The 20,235-nt window shown below is 49.2% G+C and overlaps 3 protein-coding genes across 3 annotated transcripts in view; all 3 read right to left on the minus strand.

The window, feature by feature from the left end:
- Nucleotides 1-1,395: 1,395 nt before the first annotated feature.
- LOC122384337 (trypsin-1-like) lies at nt 1,396-4,165 on the minus strand. Its single transcript, XM_043371661.1, has 5 exons — nt 3,954-4,165; nt 3,329-3,672; nt 2,869-2,983; nt 2,315-2,469; nt 1,396-1,928 (listed from the first exon to the last, which is right to left on the minus strand). Exons 1-5 carry the CDS (start codon nt 4,018-4,020, stop codon nt 1,758-1,760), a joined length of 852 nt encoding a protein of 283 aa, XP_043227596.1. The 5' UTR covers nt 4,021-4,165; the 3' UTR covers nt 1,396-1,757.
- Nucleotides 4,166-4,798: 633 nt separating this feature from the next.
- LOC122384338 (trypsin-1-like) lies at nt 4,799-10,278 on the minus strand. The gene is made up of 6 exons (XM_043371662.1): nt 10,041-10,278; nt 9,170-9,353; nt 7,931-8,090; nt 7,552-7,666; nt 7,170-7,324; nt 4,799-5,375 (listed from the first exon to the last, which is right to left on the minus strand). The coding sequence occupies exons 1-6, from the start codon at nt 10,114-10,116 to the stop codon at nt 5,187-5,189; spliced, it is 879 nt and encodes a 292-aa protein (XP_043227597.1). The 5' UTR covers nt 10,117-10,278; the 3' UTR covers nt 4,799-5,186.
- Nucleotides 10,279-16,982: 6,704 nt separating this feature from the next.
- The window catches only part of LOC122384341 (protein bark beetle-like), a 30,076-nt gene continuing 26,823 nt past the window's right edge, over nt 16,983-20,235 (minus strand). Inside the window, exon 31 of the mRNA XM_043371665.1 lies at nt 16,983-19,950. Coding sequence (XP_043227600.1) covers nt 19,282-19,950 — 669 coding nt within the window. The 3' untranslated portion in view covers nt 16,983-19,281. The remainder of the gene's footprint in view (nt 19,951-20,235) is intronic.

Consider the following 20,235-nt stretch of genomic DNA (forward strand, 5'->3'; position numbering starts at 1 on the left):
CCAGCCAGCAGTCGTCCCTTCCCGACCACTCCAGCGCCCTGGCCAGCATCGGCGGGATCCTGTCGTCCTTCCCTGAGTGGCAGAGGGAGCTCCAGCAGGCGCTGTCGGCGCAGTCGGCCCGTCTGACCTCCGTGGCCGAGGTGGTGGCGCTGACGCCGGTGCCCTCGGGTCGGCCCAGTCTGGTGACGGGCCGCCTGCTGGGGGAGCCGTGCCGCAGTACTGCCGACTGCGGCGCGCTGCGGTCGGACACGGTGTGCGGCAGTGACGGCCGGTGTCGGTGTGCCGACGGCCTGCAGCCGGTGGCCGGGGAGGCGTGCCGGCCGTACCCGCGGCTCACCGAGCCGTGCCGCGCCACCAGCGACTGCCGCGGCGCCACAGAGCTCGCCGTCTGCGCCGACGGCCTCTGCGGCTGCCCGCGCGGCCTCTTCAACTTCAACGGCACCGAGTGCCGCTCCGGACTGGGGATCGGCGAGCCGTGCCACCGGGACGCCGACTGTCCCACGCTGGTCGGGCTGGTGTGCGCCGCCGGCGCGTGTGCGGTGCGCACCTGCGACTCGCCCAGCGGCGGCTCCTCCTACCAGTACCGACTGGTGGGCGGCGACTCGTGCTCGGACGGCCTGCTGCAGTTCACCTTCAACTCGGGCCAGCTGTGGCAGTACCTCTGCGACAGCGACTGGACGGCCGCCGACGCCGGCGTCGCGTGCCGCTCGCTCGGCCTGTCCGGCGGTCGGCCGCTGCCCTGGAACACCACGGCCGCCGCCGAACCCAACTTCTTCTCGGTGAAGGACTACGTGTGCGGCGGCTCGGAGCGCAGCCTGTCCGGCTGCCGGCGGGTCTACGGCCGCCGCGACTGTGCCGCCACTGAGCTGGCAAGGGTTCAGTGCGGGGACTAGGGAAACGGACACTGCATCCTCGGTCTGAGTTCTATTGCCTTTCTGTTCTTTGCGCACTGATATTCGATGTGCATCGTTGTGCTAAAAATCAAGTAGCACATTTGACATTTTTGTGTTCATTTGGAGTATTGACCAGCGAGAAATAGGCTTTTGGATGGCTATTTCTTTTAATGGTGCGGTTTCAATGGCATTGTCGTCCACACTTTGGAAGTGCAGTCCAGTAAATTGGGATGTTGATGGTAGGAGCATGAATGTACGGTGATGCATAAATACATAGTGTTATGACTAAGTTGCGCTTTTCAATAAATTTCATTCAAAGAATAACGCATATCATTTTGTCACATAACCTCATAAAATGCTACTGACAGGCTCTAAGCAGCCCTGGAATGAGTGGTAAACAAAGAAACTTGGTGAGGTCTGAACCATACTCAAAAGTTCAACAGCCTCAACCCCGTCTACCTTAGGAGCGTAGGAGTTCGTAATCTATTTTATAAAAATCTTCCACGTGGTATGAGGTGTATTAAGACAACTATAATTCACTCGTATGGGTGTCCACTGCCCTGTCTACCTGCACTTAACTATACACACTACTAGCTGAACAACACTTCATGGCAAGCATCGTTTACCCGTCGAGAGGTTCGCAGCATGAGATCAGTATGTCGACGTAGTATCCAAATCCCGCACTGCAAAACATGCTTCAGCACTTCCATTCAAACCATTTCCTCGGTCACTCTACCAACCAAAGCTCACTGATAATATATATCTCGCGACATCAGCCCGAACTATGGGCTGAACGGCAGCTGGCAGTTGGTACCCGTACGGCATCACCAAGTCACCAGCTCTGGTGACTGGCTGAGCTGGTGCTCAGAAGGTGGTGCGGGCACTAATCTCCCCCACGATCCACTTGGTGTAGCTGGTGACGTCTGTGTAGATACCGGGCAGTCCGGGTCGGCCGCAGCCGATGCCGGCAGAGACCACGCCGGCCAGCTGCACCTCGCCGCCCCGCTCGACGGTCAGGGCGCCGCCGCTGTCCGCCTGGAAATACACACAGGTCATCGTAAGGTCAACTGTGGACTCCGGCTCGACGGTGAGGGCACCACCGCTGTCCGCCTGGAGCGGTTAGCTGCCTCTTTGGCTAGCAACCTCTACCTATATTTTAACTTTACTATACCTAGCAATGGGGTGCCGTCATTTTTTCTTCGTCACGAGCACGACATTGAACACGTGTATGACTTTTAATCACCAATCGGTACGCAGCTGATTATTCTATCTTTCTTATTTTATCGCTTGTTTTTTTTCTCTCTCTCTCTCTCTCTCTCTCTCTCTCTCTCTCTCTCTCTCTCTCTCTCTCTCTCTCTCTCTCTCTCTCTCTCTCTCTCTCTCTCTCTCTCTCTCTCTCTCTCTCTCTCTCTCGCTCTCACCTGACAGCTATCCTTGCCGCCCTCCTTGTACCCGGCGCAGATTTTGCCGGCGGCCACCTTGATCTTCTTCTTGGCCTCGGTGAACCATTGCTGGCACGTCTCGGGGGATAGGATGGGCAGCTCAACCCAGTGCAGCGTGTCGGGACGCTCGCCGCCTGAGGTGCAACACGGCACACAGAAACGGTCAGAAACAGTAGCGGCGGAACACCTTCAATTAAAGGGGGGGGGGGGCACTGCCGACTTTTGGTCCCATTCTTTCCATGCAACGCCCATAAAGCTAATGTTATGTAAAATGCCAAAATCAAAGGGGGGCGCGGTGCCCCGGTGCCCTCCTCGGGAGTGGGAGCGAGTTCAAACATCATTTTTTCATTCAACTAGGTACATAATCCTCGTGGAAATGCTATGTAAATAACGTTTCAATCCATCAAAACGGTTTGATAAATAGCATTTGTTTGATAATCAAGTTCAGGGTAACTAATGCTTTACTCAATTCAATGATTCAAAGTCAACCGGAGGTCGTGCTCAAACATCAATAAATGAAAAAAATAGCTTACCATCCCTCCATTCGTCGAGGTAGCCCCATCCGGCAATAGTGCCCTTCATGCCGACGAACTTCTTCGTCCCAGTTGATGGCAGGCAGACGGGTTGAACTGCACCGTTCCAGCTTATCTGCAATAGGCAAGCAAATAATACGCTTACTTATTTAAAAAAACATCGGTAACGATAAGAACCACTTCACTTGCAAGACATCCTCTGATCGAATTCGTCGCCACAGTTCTGATCTGAAGAGTCAGATCTGTATGACATCGAAGGACGACAGAAGCTCTATATGATAAAGTCCTGTTAAGCACGCCAATGTGCCCAAAGTCATTTTAACCATTCAACGAAATCTAATTTCTTAACAATGTTCAAACGGTGATATTCAAATAGCATTTCAAATAACGGTGCTATATATGTAGTAATTCAAACAAAATCTGTGATTTCTGCCTCACGACCGAACACCATGTGACTAACCTTGTTCTCCAGCTTGAGAAGAGCGATGTCGTTATCAAACGTGCCGGGATGGTACCCCTCGTGAATGATCCGTTCAGCGACGGCGATGGTGACCTGACCCGGCTCGACCTCGGTCAGGTCATGACCTCCCAGGGTGACCGTGACCGCGCCACTCGGCTTGCCGACGAAGCAGTGCGCTGCCGTCAGCACGTACTCGTTGTTGATGACGGCGCCCATGCAGAAGTGAGCGCCGTTCACCTGCACGGAGGCCGACCACGGGAACTGGCCCCTGTGCGCCTCCTGACCGCCCTTGACCCGACCTCGGCGGCCAGACAACTGACGCACCCCGCACGGCACGTTGGCCACTGCAAGACAACCGGAAAATGGTCGGTCACAAACCGGCGTAAGATTAGCAATAGATTTACCAAAAATTAGCCAATTAACCTACCGTCTTAATAACCATTAGCAACATTTTTAGTTATAAATATTGCCGCCGTCTATAAAATATAAAACAGTATATATTCTATGCAAACACTGCCAAATAACTATACCAACGAACTATAGGTGCATGTAATATTGCTTTTCAGCTTCAAAACGTTTTGTATACCATACGTTAGTTAAGGTAGATACTGGGTCGTATACTCACGGTTCATTGCTGATATTCCAGCTAGACACATCACTGCCACCGATAGAAATGCCACAAATCGCTTCATATCTCTCGCACTGTCACCACTCCTTCAAAAGCGAGCTCAGTGTCCTGTGCACCCAGAGTCCTTCGGCCAAGTGACAACCTCACACCATCGCACCCTTTTTTAAACAGGCCCGCATCACACCGCGTTTGCATCGAGGACTTGACTCAAGGTCGTTTCCGATCCATTTGGAAGTCGTTTTGCAGCGGTGCGCAGTGGCTTCCGGTGCTTCCGGCTGGGGAGGGGGAGGGGGGGGGGGCGCAGAGGGGTGACTCTCCACTGCGCCGTGGTCCGTCCGTCACCATGCCCCGCCTCTGCGCAGCAGCAGGTGGCTGATGGCACCCCTGTGACCTTGAACTGGCCGTGAAACCTCAGGTGGGGGAGGGCAGAGGTCAGCCCAGGTCAGCCGCACCGGAAGCCAGCCGTCTGGCCCGCTCTGCCGGCGGAAATGCCCGTCTGGCTCTGTGTTTACGGAAGTGGAGGACACTATTTCCGGTAACTGTGCGTGTGAATGGGATGGGGGAGTGGCAGTTTATAGTAAGTCGGATTGTACGTCATGTTATTTAGACTGGCACTAAATGAAAATAATTTCTGTCCATTAATTAAATATTGGCTTATTATTAGGTAACGTCGATATTCCCCGATACATTGGCAGAAATCATGGCGTTCTGATGTAGGTAGGCAGTTTATTTTAGACACTTTTGAAAAGTGTCTATTCTGATTCACCGAGCATACCTATTCCTGCAGCAATACGCAAGTCTAGAGCTCTTTAGATCAATCGCATGGAGTCAAGGGCGATGTCACGTCGAATTCACTTTATTTTCATGCATTCAGCATTAATGCACATGCATATACCTGCATACATACACCTGCATCCATCCATGAATTTATATACAAAGCATTAAATTACAATTATTTTGCTCATTATATGTCTTATTTCGTAATGACCCCACAATGCACATGTCGCTGCCATTTTCCTGTTTTCCTCTTCGCACCTCATAACCTTGGAAATGCAGTCTGATAAGCAGTCCTCACTTCTCAATGCCCTTTAAACGCATCATGACCTGAACCAAGCCACCTAAACCGGAACTGCTTGCGACTTTCACCACAGCGGCGGCGTAACAAATCCTCTCTCTGTCCACCCCAGTGACTGCTCCCTGTCGTCCCCTCTGCCCTCCCAGCGGCCGTAACTAGCTGCGCCGGTCGCCCCTGCCGCCCCTGGACGCCCGCGTCTTGCTGACAATCCACTCGGTGAAGAGGTGTACGTCCGTGTAGATACCGGGCAGGTTGGGTCGGGCGCAGCCGATCCCGGCCGACACGACCCCGACGAGCGTGTGGTGGCCGCCTTCATCGGTCACCAGCGGGCCGCCGCTGTCACCCTGAACGGAGACGGAGGGCCGTCACAACCGGCTCCGGACTGTCCCGCAGGAGCTAGATGTAAGTATATGCAGAGGAGTGGCTGTGGTTTACAAGTTGAGAAGACCAACGGTTGTCTAAAATTTGTACCTAGTTGAAAATGTATAACTTTATAACTTGAAACCAGATGGCGTTTGCTTTATAAAAGAGGTCTGCGGCACAGCATACCTGCAGGCGCTCTGCTAGTGCCATCTGTCGGCGAAATATTTATTTACCAATCACTGCGGCACAGCATAGCTGCAGGCGCTTTGGTAACTAGTGCCATCTAGGGGCAAAATATGACATAAGGATGTCTTGCGGCACAGTATCACTGCCTTCACTGGAAAGTGGAAACGTGTAGCCTGGCGGTGTAGTGCGGAGATGTTACACCTGCAATCTGCATAGATTGCATACACAGTATGCCGCGCGGGGCTGGGGGGTAAATTTTACCCCCCTCGCGAATTTTTGCAATATCTCAAAAACGGCGGCGCGCAGCGCCGCCAAACTTTCAGTACCTTTTCTTACATCAATTTGACACGTTTCCTGAAAATATGAGCGAAATCCGTCGGAAAATGTTTGAGAAATTGACGTTTTAGTGACGTCATGTTCGCCATTTTCGCCTCAAAAACGGCAAAAGTTCAAACGCCGCTAACATCTTCATTTTTAAAGGAATCAAGACGTAACATAAAAGGTTATACGTAATTCTACTTTGTCTATCAAATGGCTATCTCGTTTTTTTTTTTTTGAAAATTTTGGATTTTGGCCCAAATTTTTTTCAAAAAACTGACTTTTTTGGGAAAATAATTATGAAATCCAAAATGTTGAGTGTATCGAAAAAACCGGAATATATGTATGTCAGAGAAGTGGTCTATGTGCACCTACATACCAATTTTTAGAAGAATCGGTTCAAAAATGTGGGAGTTATTCAAGATTTTATGACGTCACGTCACACAAAATTTTTGAAAAAAATGAATTTTTTGGAAGTTCTAGACCTCGTACGGAAACAAAAATAGCACCATTCGTTTTGCCGTGAAAAACTGCATCAGAGATAGACACCTTTTTAGGCCTTAACAACCAACTTCAAAAGTTGACCTCACTTGACCTGACCTTGACCTGACCTCGACCTGAAATTCATCCAGAGGTGGTCCATATCACTTATTGAGTGTGCCTATCGAATTCTATGAGTAAAATGACCCATAAAACATGTGTCGCACATGCCCTTTTCTATATTTTGTTTTTTGGTGACCTGACCTGACCTGACCTGACCTTGACCTTGACCACTGAATGATACTGTATGCAACAAATATTGTCTTGGTAGCCTAAGAACACGTTTTGGGCAATCAGTCTCAGTCGATGACTTCATTCTTCGGCAACTACGGTACAAGGCCGATACTGTAGAAACTTGCAATTTGTACCCTTGACCTGACCTTGACCTTGACCTCAAACTTTAAATTAAGTACATGTTTTTAGTAGTTCGTGATGAGATCTTTCGATTGGCGTTTGATTTTTCCAAATCGGACCATTAGTTCGGGAGATAACAGGGGGGGGGGTAAAATTTACCCCCCCCCCCAGCCCCGCGCGTTCGGCTGGAGACCCCAGCCCCGCGCGGGTTAAGCAAAACGTTTAGCATTTGACCACGGCCGTCCATATTCACTTCCAGATCGACAAAATAACGCTGGACTGTATCGGTAGTGCAGCTTATATGGCGAGCTTTTATAGCCCTTAGTGCCAACTGGAGTCAGTCGTGAGATGACAGTCACACCAGACTGAGTCCTCACCTGACAGCCGTCCTTCCCGCCGGCCTTGAAGCCGGCACAGATCTGACCACGACCAATGTGCACGCGCCGACCCGCCTCACTGAACCAGCCGGAACACGTGGCGGGCGCCACGAGCGGCACGTGCACGCGCTGCAGCACGTCCGCCTGCTTCCCGCCTGTGGGAGAATCGACACAGCCACGTGTGGAATGTTACATGAACATTGAACAGTGAACACAAAGAACCATGTTTGATCACGCGCTCTGAATATAAGTCAAATAAATACAATGTAACCACAGCCCAAATAGTGCTCAGTAGCCACAGTTTTCCACAGTCAACAATCACCGTCTATTTGAAGTGTAATGTCATCAATTAGCACTGCTTTAATCATGTCCCAAGTCTGACCTTTGAGGTGTTCGCCGAGCCAGCCCCAGCCGGCCACGGTGGCCGAAGTGCCGTGAGACGGCGCCTGACCGACGTCGGGCAGACACACCGGCTGACGGTATTGGTTCCAGCCGATCTGAAAGCACACACCAGGGTCGAAAGAGAAAGTTTTCACAAAACAAAAAACAGATCGGGATATGTGTGTGGGCAACGCTACCAGCATGAAGCACCATGCGCTTCAAACATCAGCTGATGCACAGGCCACAGTGTGCATCAAAAGGACACAGACAATTGTGATAATTATGTGGAAATTATATATTGCGAGGCTCTCCCTCCGGCCTCCGGTGTGCCTGGCAGTCCAATAAGATCCACGTTTCCACTCCGAGCAAAGCCCGGTTACCTCTCCTCCGAGTTCGAGCACGGCGATGTCGTTCTTGAAGCTGGGGTAGCGGTACTTTTCGTGCGGGAACGTCCTGACCACCGGGAGGCGCTGCTCAGAGCTCTCCTGTTTGCTCAGGGTGTGCTCGCCAACCACCACGGAGAGGCTCGGCTGCGGCCGGCTGGCGAGGAGCAGTGATTAGTTACGGTCAACTAATTTAAAGACGTTTAGTTTGTGCATAGCAAAGTCCATTCGTTATAAGTCTTTTACGACTTAGTGATTACTTAGACGGGGATTGAAGAACGACACAGACGAAATTCGCCGTCTTCATTGAAATGATCTACGGTAACAGGCCAAGGAAATTAAGTTACAGGCTTACGAATAGCGTATAACAAGTTAGGGTAGGTAATTGAATGAAATAAACCGCTGCCAAAGCATATTCCACATTGCAAGCCTTTCTATTGTACGTTCATTATCAACTCCTGTTAATACATTTGTGGTCCAAGCTGAACTTATCTGGTGTAATACCGGATATTTTCACATAGTGCACTTACAGACGCTTTGACCGTGATTTTTCCAGGCTGATTTTACACGCGACATGACCGTGAAAACTGATCCTTCCCGAGACTTACAAAACCACAAACACTAAGACCATGGCTATATTGAGCTACAGACCTTGAACATTTCTTATAAATGGAACTGGGACATGCTTTGGACTGACTGTTCAGACATTTAAGGGACTGGTCACCGATTGACAGTTTGTATGAACGTGCCACTTTTTAGGTCACAATACTTACAGGGATTGATCTCAAGCTTATCGACGCTATTGTTATGCATAAAATTAAGCTTAAAAACTACTTGTAGACGACGGAGCAACGATGCGCGAGGAATGAATCGCTACAACACATTGTTCCCTTCCGTTGATGCTGGCGTTAAGAAAAGCATTTACTTACGATAGACGACTCAAATGTCTGCGAATGTGATTAGCAATACCTTGGTAACGACCAATAGGTACTCTTGATAAGTGCCTACACTAAAAAGTATTTTTCTTTGGGCACAGCTAATGTAGTGCGGGTGCGGTGAAATTCCGGCTAGATAGGAGATAATATGCGAAAGCCGTGTATTATGTTTTCGTTCTTCAGGCTGGTTTATAGCTTAACATCTGATATATGTCGAAGCGTGGCATACTGCATAGACCGGTATGAATAAAATCACGTTTCAACATAATCCCCTGAGACGTCGCTCGCGGAGGGCACTGACCCGTGCAGGCAGTGGCTGGCCGTGACGACGTATCGGCTACTGACGATGCTCGCGCCGCACACGTGTCGGCCGTTCATCTGAACAGAGGCGGCCCACGGGTACTGGCCCGGGTAGGCCTCCCTGCCGCCCACCACCTTGAAGCGCGCCGCCAGAATCTGGCGCTGGCCGCAGGGTACATCCGCCACTGTCGGCACACAGGGGCCAGCTCGTGGGAGGTTCATCAACGGAACACGGCCAACAGTCTCTTATAGGTGTCTTGGCAAGCACTACGTTAGAAAGGCTGGCTGGTAACGCTAGATAAAACAATGTGATGTCTGAGTACTTTGATGTCTGCAGATATTTTAGGTAGGCTGAAGACGAATTCACAATTCAGCTCATCTTAGGACTTGGAAGGATGTAAAACGTGCAGGTCAGCCTCCAAGTGCATGATTCTGAAGCGCTTTTCATGTAAATGCTCTTCAGAATGCAGCATAGCAAGATGGATGGAGAGCCTGGTTGAACATATTTTATGGACATAGGTTATAGGTAACCAGTTTACAAATCTGTAGGATATGCAATGACAGTCCGCAAAAAATGAAGCCTATTTTACTTCGAAGTCAAGAATGACGCTTCCGTCGGGAGCAAAAGTAGGACGAGTAACAAACAGGTCTTTCATGCGCCATTTGCGTATGAAGAACGTGAAGAACGTTTACATCCGACATTCCCTTTATTTGCATAATGCCGCAGCTGCTCAGGGAATATCTCCAAGAAAAAATAAGGCAAGAACAATTGATTCATTACTGAATACTCAGCCAAGTGATTTTGTGCAATAAACACGATCTAAGTTATCGTCTCAACTGCAAATAAGCCCTTCGAGGTAGGTATAGCTTACGGTTAAGTGCATCCACTTCACAAGCAGCCATCAAAAGAGTCACCAACGACACGATTTGTCTTGATTTCGCCACCATTCTAATCACCGCTCTGTTTCCACGCTGGAACCACCGTCGCACCGACGGCGGGAGGCAGGGCACGACCACCACAACAGGCTCGACTCTGCAGTGTGCTCCATACTTCCCACTCTTAAATGCCGCTGACGGTTCTCGACACGCCTGCCGTCCTGCAAGGCCACCCACAGCACGTGACCGTCCCCGTCTTACCCCCCCCCCCCGTCACTCAGTGTCGGTACGACACGGGAGCCTCCGTCAGTCGCTGTTTTTCATGGAACGCCGAGTCAATCTGCGCGTGTCAAGAGCGTGACCTTGGTGACCTCTTCCGCGTAACGCAGGCTCGTTCTGTTCTCTGTCCTTTCCCTCTGTTCTCTGGTCAGGAAGCGTCCTATACTGGCCGGGCTTGCTTGTTTGTTTATAGTGGCAGGTAAAGGCCCAGGTTTTTACATTGATTGTATGGACCCGTGTTGGACAGATGGGTCAGGTTGATGTGAATGGTTCCATCGTCCAAGGACAGGCATTGTGTCGGTATTACGCACATGCGTGTGACAGCCGCCCACAAAGTGCTGACATGAGGCAGCGAAAACACAATCATGACACGAAATGAACGACAGCAAATTGCGTTTTAATGTGCTGATGGTTTTGAATCTGCGCTAATGCTAATGCTGATAAACATGCCCGTTTACTGAGAAGGATAACACAGCACATAGGGTGGACGCATTTCGTCGCTGTGACTTTATCAACACCCTTTCGGAAATAAAAGCAATACAATTATTTGCGGAAGGGTGTTGATCAAGTCATAACTCGACGAAACGCGTTTACCCTATAGTGCTGTTTTATCCGTCTCATAGGAACATATATACATATATTTGTCCATTGCTGCTCAACATGCCCGTTTGTTTACTACTTTATATCTGGGTAGGCGACAAATTGAATGAACTTACCCCGCGTTCGATGTCTCTCGGACGGCGAAGATTCTATGCCGTCCGGCCAATCACGTTCCAGAACTGCAGCCGAGCCCCCGCTGACCTTGGACGGGATTGGCCGGACGACATAGAATCTTCGTCGTCCGAGAGACATCGAACGCGGGGTTAGCTTACCCATGCGCCATGCTTAGGTACCTATAGGTAGGGTAGGTACTATTGTCCACATGATCATGCAGCTCAAGTCACTTTGCTTCGCTAATCGCTATTTATTAGATTCACAATTCATATATTTATGTATATAAGTATTTACTTTTTATAGGTATACCTATAGGTAATTATACCTTTATAATGTTCCACTGTAACGCCCACCCGATAATCGTGGTTAGTGGAATAAACGATATAATAATAATAACATTTATATAGGTACTAAATCGTGACCCCTAAGGATACACTGAAAACAATTTAACCCAAGGCCGGCGAGTAAACCGGTGTTTCACGGGTACCCCTATCCGCAACCATTTTTAACCACCCTCCCAGGAGAAGTGCTAGGTCCCATTGCGGTGTAGTCGTACTTGCTCTGAGCGGATATAACCGCTGTCAGCGAACACATCCACTGAGAGCAGGGACGACTACACTGCAATGGGACCTTATTGTACTCCTGGGAGGGTGTTTAAAAATGGTTGCGGATAGGGGTACCCGCGAAACACCGGTTTACTCGCCGGCCTTGGGTTAAATTGTTTTCAGTGTATGGTACAAACATTGAAGTAGTTTTGCGGAGTAGCGTAGATCCTATACCTATAAAAATGAGGGTGAACAATAAAAAGAAAACGATAGGCATAAGCTACCTATCAAAAGGCGACATAAGCGCTGATGCTACGCAAACCGTTCATACATAAATCATGCTTAGGTACATAAAGGATGCAGTGGCAACACGAGTTCTTCCCCGATATAAATTTCGCTGCCCATTTCTATCGACCCTTTTACCCGATGCTTGAGAAACGGGCCAAGACGGAGCCCATCATTCATTATTGTGGAGTTGGTGAAAACGGAATACGTTCGAATTTACATATTGCATGTCGAGCTGCTGCGTGCGACTGTTCTGACTTTTAATAAATAAATAATTACATACAGTCATCTTAGCTTCCTGCTAGCTGTAGAGTACCTATAACTAGTTACATTCAATGTCATTTACAAAGGGCACTGTACAAAGGGGACATATTACAACGATCTCTGACGAGTGATGCAACATTACATAATGGATGGAGAGCCGCTAAACTGGGTTAATATTCCGTTGTGTAAGCTGTGATGCGCAAAACGTCAGCCTAAATCGGCTTAATAGGCACGCATGCAGAAAATTACCGTGATGTAGGTATTAACAAGTTTTCACTTCAGAATATAGCGGAATAAATAGTGATCACTACAATGCATTGAATTATTGCGTGTGCTGGGAATTACTTCCTCACTGCTATGACTTAGGATACAGCAAACGTCCTTAAAACTTGCGCCTTTCATTAACACATTTATTTTATTTCATTCGTATGTTTTTGCTAATTTCTTTCTAACGTATTCACGTTAACATGCTAGCACGTTGCAAAGCTTTATTTGAGGGCGATTTGCCCGGATGCCCCAGTTTCGTCTTCCTCGGGTGCTGCTGACAATCTGAAGGCTATCTCGCCACTGGCCTTTCTGCAGAAAAGCTGAGTCTGCAGTGTAGCTGACCACAAGTGCCGACTTCCACGGGTTTATCAGCGCAAAGCTCATGTTTTGCGACGCCTCCTTCCTGCCTCAGGACCTTGGCGAGCTGGACATCCCGGAGACTCCCGTCGGCTTCCTGCAGTCGACCCTGGGTAGTTCGCGGCCAGACAGAACTCCTCCTATACCGTTCTCTGGAATGCAGCCTTGCCCACCGCCCGTGCTACCTGTTGCTATACTAGTGGTTTAGTTTGATCGCGTTAGTTTACGATGTTTTCCTGTCGAGCCTTTTACCACGGAGAAATAAAGCTTTTATGTAATTATTTGATCAGCACTAGGTTGATAGTCAACTACTGGACAACCAGTTCGCTGAAAATCTGCTTATTTCGGTTGGGTTGTGACTTGTGAGCTTGTACGAGTATGACTATTATCCAAAACAACGAAACGGAAACGATTAGCCATTGCCACTGTGGACAATGTTTGACGGGCGAGGGCCTTTGTGCATCTCATTCAAAATCAATACGGCAGTGCCCTGCTCATTCAGCGCTGATTGCTCATATTTTCATATACGCCCTCAGCAAGCGACATTCGTCCCATCTTCTTTGCACCTACCTGTGGCATTTATCATCAATCTCTATCGGGAACGCGCCAGGCAACAGACACCCGCCCATGCGTGAGACGGGTGTGGGAAGCAGCGACGGTGGGCGGAGCCCTCTGAGGTGACCCTGGGCGCCGGCGGCGGCGGCGGAGTCTCGCGGCGCTTCCTGCCGCTCCCCTGCCGCTCACCCCCCCCCCACCCGCACAGAGCGCTGCCCCACTGACCCCGATCAGGATCCCTCCCCCTCCCATCCCCCTCGCAGCTCATCAGTAGAGCTGTGATTAGCTTCAGCTGATAGGTTTGGAAGTCAGGTCAGTGCACAAATGTGCATGATGGTCGCAGCAATGTCAAATTATTGCGTATGCTCTCTGCAGGGAATGCTGGGCTTTGCTGATGACAGTTGTATCCCGTTAGAAGCTCTGTTCCGTTCGACTGGAGACGGCAGCGCTGAACGAGTTGTGACACAAGTAGGCAATAGCCGTTTTCACGACGGCCATCTGGTACACTCGGGGGCAGATTGATGTTCCACAACTCTTTATCCACCGGGTTCCTATGGCTTAGCATTGGCAGCAGCCGCCTGGTACCGGTAGACTGTGCCGCTTCACTTACTTGTCAAGCGGCACAGCCTACCCACACCGTATGCCACCGGTCTGGGTCGCTGGATGTAAGGCGATGTGGGCCGCCTGTGACGTCAGCGCAGCGGTGAGGGCCGAGCCCGGAGGCATGGCTCGGGTCGGCGCGGCGCGGCGGCTGGCGAGGGCTGGGGAGTGAGGTGGGGTGGAAGCACGGACCATCGCGCGGCTGAGCGAGTGTAGTTAACCCGCGCGGGGCTGGGGTCTCCAGCCGAACGCGCGGGGCTGGGGGGGGGGGTAAATTTTACCCCCCCCTGTTATCTCCCGAACTAATGGTCCGATTTGGAAAATTCAAACGCCAATCGAAATCTCTCATCACGAACTACTAAAAACATGTACTTAATTTAAAGTTTGAGGTCAAGGTCAAGGTCAGGTCAAGGGTACAAATTGCAAGTTTCTACAGTATCGGCCTTGCACCGTAGTTGCCGAAGAATGGAGTCATGGACTGAGACTGATCGCCCAAAACGTGTTCTTAGGCTACCAAGACAATATTCGTTGCATACAATATCATTCAGAGGTCAAGGTCAAGGTCAGGTCAGTTCAGGTCAGGTCACCAAAAAACAAAATATAGAAAAGGGCATGTGCGACACATGTTTTATGGGTCATTTTACTCATAGAATTCAATAGGCACACTCAATAAGTGATATGGACCACCTCTGGATGAATTTCAGGTCGAGGTCAGGTCAAGGTCAGGTCAAGTGAGGTCAAATTTTGAAGTTGGTTGTTAAGGCCTAAAAAGGTGTGTATCTGATGCAGTTTTTCACGGCGAATCGAATGGTGCTATTTTTGTTTCTGTACGAGGTCTATAACTTCCAAAAAAGTCATTTTTCAAAAAAATTTGTGTGTCGTGACGTCATAAAATTTTGAATAACTCCCACATTTTTGAACCGATTCTTCTAAAATTTGGTATGTAGGTGCACATAGACCACTTCTCTGACATATATTCTGGTTTTTTCGATAGACTCAAAATTTTGGATTTTATAATGATTTTCCCAAAAAAGTCAGTTTTTTGAAAAAGTTTAGGCCAAAATCCAAAATTTTCAAAAAACCGAGATAGCCATTTGATAGACAAAGTAAAATTACGCATAACATTTTTTGTTACGTCTTGATTCCTTTAAAAATGAAGATGTTAGCGGCGTTTGAACTTTTGCCGTTTTTGAGGCGAAAATGGCGAACATGACGTCACTAAAACGTCAATTTCTCAAAAATTTTCCGACGGATTTCGCTCAAATTTTCAGGGAACGTGTCCAATTGATGTAAGAAAAGGTACTGAAAGTTTGGTGGCGCTGCGCGCCGCCGTTTTTGAGATATCGCAAAAATTCGCGAGGGGGGGGGGGTAAAATTAACCCCCCCCAGCCCTGCGCGGGTTAACTTTCGCGTCTCAAGGCGCCAATTATTCTACCTAACAATTGTGCTAAAGCAGTTGTTAAAATGTCCTATCCCCAAGACAGCGCCTATCATCATACTTGCCATGCACATTACGACACACTTAAACGTGACATTGGGACAGCCGATAGAATTTATATCACACGTGCATCGAGTTGCGGAGCTACATTGTTTTTAACAGATATGTATTAAGGCCTTGATTGAGCTCATTGGTGTCTATTATTTCGCACAGCAATCGTCCAGAGACGTGGGAACTGGGGTTTTTGGATAGCGCGGCGTCCCAACTCTTATGTTCCTCTAATGTGTGGTCGCAGCCACCAATAGCAAACCGTTCCATCTAGGAACAAATAAGTCGCGCACCTGGGACGGTTCGAACCGGGTTTCCCCAACCGGTCACCCCCTGACGCTAGCCTGTATCCACTGAGCTGCCGAAACCAGCGACCACCCGCCGCGGTCAAACGCGATCAAATGTCACAATACTGTCATTGGCGGTCAGCGGGTGAATGTCATTTTGTTTTGAGCGGACGAGGACCATTCTCGGTAGCTCAGTGGATGAACGCTCGTGTCGTGAATTGGCCGGTGGGAGAAGCCCGGTTCGAACCCCCCTGAGTGGCCGACTTTTTGGCTCCTAGTTGGAACGGTTTGATATTGGAGGCTGCGACCACATATTAGAGCAACAGTAATAATCGCTTTAAATTGGAGCGTTGGCTGCGGCACTACTCATAACCCCCAGTTCCCACGTCTCTGGACGATTGACGTGCGAAACAATAGACACCAATCTGCTCAATCAAAGCCTTAATACTAATATGTTATACAAAATACGAGTATAGCTCCGCACCTCGATGCACGAGTGACATAAGTTCTATCGGCTGTCCCATTGCCACGCTTAAGTGTGTCGTAATGTGCATTGCAAGTATGATGATAGGCGCTGTCTTGGGGATAGGACATTTTAACAACTGCTTTAGCACAATTGTTAGGTAGAATAATTGGCGCCTTGAGATGCGAAAGTTAACTACACTCGCCCAGCCACGCGATGTCCGTGCTCCCACCCCACCTCACTCCCCAGTCCTCGCCAGCCGCCGCGCCGCGCCGCCGCCGACCCGAGCCATGCCTCCGGGCTCGGCCCTCACCGCTGCGCTGACGTCACAGGCGGCCCACATCGCCTTCCAGCCACCGCGCCGACCCAGACCGGTGTCATACAGGTGGGTAGGCTGTGCCGCTTGACAAGTAAGTGAAGCGGCACAGTCTACCGGTACCAGGCGGCTGCTGCCAATGCTGAGCCATAGGAACCCGGTGGATAAAGAGTTGTGGAACATCAATCTGCCCCCGAGTGTACACATCTGGTGCACATTTGGTGCAGATTAGGTGCAGATTTGGTCAAATTAGGTTCAGTGTGTCTCTTCGTAGCTATCAGCTAGGGTTGCACTAATTGCTTATATGCCTGCTTTGTCATATTATCAGAGAGTATCATCGCTTAAAACACTGAAATAAATGCATAAAATAAAAATATTTGCCGTAAAAGAGATTAGGTGCAGATTTGCTCAAATTAGGTGCACTCGCCAGATAGTCCGTCGTGAAAAGGGCTATTGCCTCTTCAGGTTTCGTGGAGATGGGCTGCTGAAGCAGAATGACTTATACTTTTACACGCAAATATTGTTTTTTACGATGTGTTTTTGTTTTCAAAAACATACACGTCACTAAAGACACTTCCAGTATTCCTATATCAATCAAATACATCTATCAACACACACAATGCGATGCATGAAACGCAACTTATACGAAAAAACACCTTATTTAAGCTCTTCTTGTGACTGAGTTGGCAATGACTTGTCATGAATTGATTGGTCTTAGTTTGGGGCAACTAAAGGCTGAATGATAATCGATATTTACATAACATCATCTTGCAGTGTCTAAGCCTCACAGACATAAAGAGCACATGTCAAAAGCATATTCATTATGCACTAAGTAAACAGACTTATTCGTTAACCCGCGCCCCACTGGGGTCTGTGTATAACACGCCCTACTGGGGGGGGGGGGGGCTATTCATAGCCCCCCTCCTAACTCCGAAACTACTGGGCCGATCGTCAAAATTCAAACAGCGTCTGATAGCCCCGGAACAACTGTCGAGCGAAACCTAATTTCATTGACCTCGAGGTCACCGATGACGTCACAGGTCAGGTCAAAGTAAAAATTATTAGCATTTTGGCTCGTTCACATTTTGGGCTCTGGCCGCCGTCTTACAAGTCAGATCAGGCTCATTTTTGGTTTCCACACTCGTGAACAGATGCTCTAGATACCTTGAGGGTACCAAACTTGTACTTTGATTTTCAGGTCAGGGTCAGGTCATCACAGGTCACGGAAATATTATATCATGCGTCGGTCACGTGACACATGTTTTATGGTCCATTTAAGCCACAGATTTCGAATTTGATGTCTTCTGTGTCATTCGAGGTCATTTTGAGCCGAATTTAGCTTAGGTCAGGTCACTTTCAGGTCAAAAAAGGTCAAATTTTGAAGTTGAAAAATTTTTCAACAAAAAAGGTGTCTATTGGATGCAGTTTGAGCTCAGGAACACGATGGTGCCATTTATATTGGTGTACGATGTCAAATACGTACTGAAAAATTGATTTGAAAAATTTATAATTGTGAATTTTTTTTGCAATAATGCGTATAACTTTGCCATTTTTGAAGATATTTAGCTAAAACTTGCTAGAGTTAGTCATAATCATGCGTTCTGTCACATATATTCCGGTTTTTTCGAAAAGTCAAAAATTTTTTGAAAAAAATATAAAAATATAAATTTTGAATGTTATTATATAAAATTTTCAAAATTTTCAAAATTTTGAAAATCCGAGATAGCAGTTTGATAGCGCGGTCAATTCTGAGTCCTTTCATGCAAAGAAATTGGACCTAGCTTAAAAACTGAGCTCTTGGGAGCGATTGCTGTGGTTCAATGTTTTGCGTCGAAATCGGACGAACATGACGTCACTCTGACGTCATTTCCGGCCGACTTATGGTAGCTACGAAGTTCAAATTTTGACACAAGGTGTCAAATTGATGCAGCCGAAGGTACTGAAAGTTTGGCGTCGATCCGTCAAGCGGTTTGGAAGTTATTGCAGAAAAACGGGAGGGGGGGCTATAAATAGCCCCCCCCCCCCAGTGGGGCGCGGGTTAATCCATTGTCATGCCGTCCCCATTTCTATAACATAATACAGTGTCACTTCATGTAGTAAAGTTTATGACAAGCACGTTACTGACTTATCTACCCTTCTACAAATGCATAATACAGTGTTGAAGTACCGGACGTTCCTCACTGGCCACTCAACTCCAAACACTCAAAAGCAGGCAGGCCTGGCAATCGCACGCGTTCTTGGTATAAAAGTACTGGTAAAGAGTAGCCCAGGAGTAACCAGTCTTTGGCCAGTCTCACCTTCGGAATCTCGCTATACCAGCACATCAATGTTCGATACAAGCACAGCGTAGATCGCCCGTGTTAGGCCACGCTGGAAATAACACACACGCTGGAAACACACGGGAAATTGCTGCACTATAGAATGAATAAATTCATTTGATCACACGCTGGCGAAAGTTTGCTGTAGTTGCGCGGTGGGCTTGTGGTTCAAAGGCGTTGGTGATGTCATGAAGGGCCACGACTTCATAAGCGTTGATAAGCATGAAAAACTAACAACGAGAGTATCTTTAATGACTGAAGCGTCGCTGCTCTTCAGCCCAACAAACACTTGTTTCGTTGCCCAGTTTCGATTCTCAGCAATATCTCGCAATTCTTCAGCCCTTCCTAAGGACGGCTCAAGATCGTTGGCACCCGGCGCTCACCACAAGTCATTACAAAACGCCTCCGGTGTCCTGAGTCACAGACGAACAAACTCACGGCTTTACCACCACGAACTACCACTTCCAGGCCTCTACTGGCCGATAATATCGCTCGACAGTGTCATATAGCCGTTTCCAGGAAATCCAGCATCGGCTGAGAGCGCGTCCGGCCCTGAAGGAACGGCTCGTCAGGTCCCGGCGCGCCGGCCGCGTACACACTCATACCGCGCGGCAGATGGCCCATCGACACTGCCGCGTGCACCCCGCGCGAGCCGGGCGACGGCGGCCGCCGCACCTCGCTCATGTTCTCATAGACGGGGCCGATGTTCTGATAGACGGGGTCGACGCCGGGCGGCTGTCGGCGGGAGCGGCCGTAGGGCGGCCGAGACGGCGGCAGGACGGCCGTGTAGTTACCGCTCCCACTGTCGGCACACTGGGACTCAGTGGAGGTCTCGGAGACCGGCTGGTGAGGGTAGCCGCCGGGAGGATGGCGGGAGGTCTCGGAGACCGGCTGGCGAGGGTAGCCGCCGGCAGGATGGCGCGAGACCGGAACGGCGGCCGGCTCGAATCTGGGCGGTGAGTCCGTGGAGTCAGGATCGGAGAGCGGCGCCGAGTCGGAGTCAGAGTCGGGCTCGCTCGGCGGCGGGGTGTCCAGGGAGGGGTGCTGGAACGCTGTCCTCTGAGGGGTGAACCGAGCGTCGTACTCGGCAGTAGAGCTCTCCTCGTCGGTGCCGGCAGACGTCAGTACCACCGGGCCAGCGCTCGACGCGACATCTGAGCCCTGGCTCATCTGGCGGCCGGCAGATCGCAGCAGGTCACTCAGACCAGACAGGAAATCAACCAGCTTACGAAAACAGTCAAGTGTGAGAGCAGTTTTTAGATGTGGGATCCAATCTGATTAGGAGATCTCTAAAACACGCTAATAGACATATGAACTCTAACGATATTGAAAAAAAGAAATCTACTCCAACAGAGACAACGGCCAGGAATCATTCATTTCCCTTCACCCACCTTCCAAACCATCGTCTACCAAATCCATTAATCACTCCAACACACAGCTCACACCCATTCCTCT

The sequence above is a fragment of the Amphibalanus amphitrite genome, unplaced genomic scaffold, assembly GCF_019059575.1.
Source record: "Amphibalanus amphitrite isolate SeventyFive unplaced genomic scaffold, NRLGWU_Aamphi_draft 000186F_arrow, whole genome shotgun sequence".
Classification (NCBI taxonomy): Eukaryota; Metazoa; Arthropoda; class Thecostraca; order Balanomorpha; family Balanidae; genus Amphibalanus; species Amphibalanus amphitrite.

Bases quoted from the DNA above. Each gene is read 5' to 3' on its own strand.
- LOC122384338 (XM_043371662.1), bottom strand. From the start codon at position 10,116: ATGGTGGCGAAATCAAGACAAATCGTGTCGTTGGTGACTCTTTTGATG. The intron at 7,325-7,551 runs GTCAGACTTGGG...ATTCTCCCACAG, and splicing joins GCTCGGCGAACACCTCAAAG to GCGGGAAGCAGGCGGACGTG. The intron at 5,376-7,169 runs GTGAGGACTCAG...GTCTCCGTTCAG, and splicing joins GCGGGAAGGACGGCTGTCAG to GGTGACAGCGGCGGCCCGCT.
- LOC122384337 (XM_043371661.1), bottom strand. From the start codon at position 4,020: ATGAAGCGATTTGTGGCATTTCTATCGGTGGCAGTGATGTGTCTAGCT. The intron at 3,673-3,953 runs GTGAGTATACGA...GTTGTCTTGCAG, and splicing joins TGGAATATCAGCAATGAACC to TGGCCAACGTGCCGTGCGGG. The intron at 1,929-2,314 runs GTGAGAGCGAGA...GTGTATTTCCAG, and splicing joins GCGGCAAGGATAGCTGTCAG to GCGGACAGCGGCGGCGCCCT.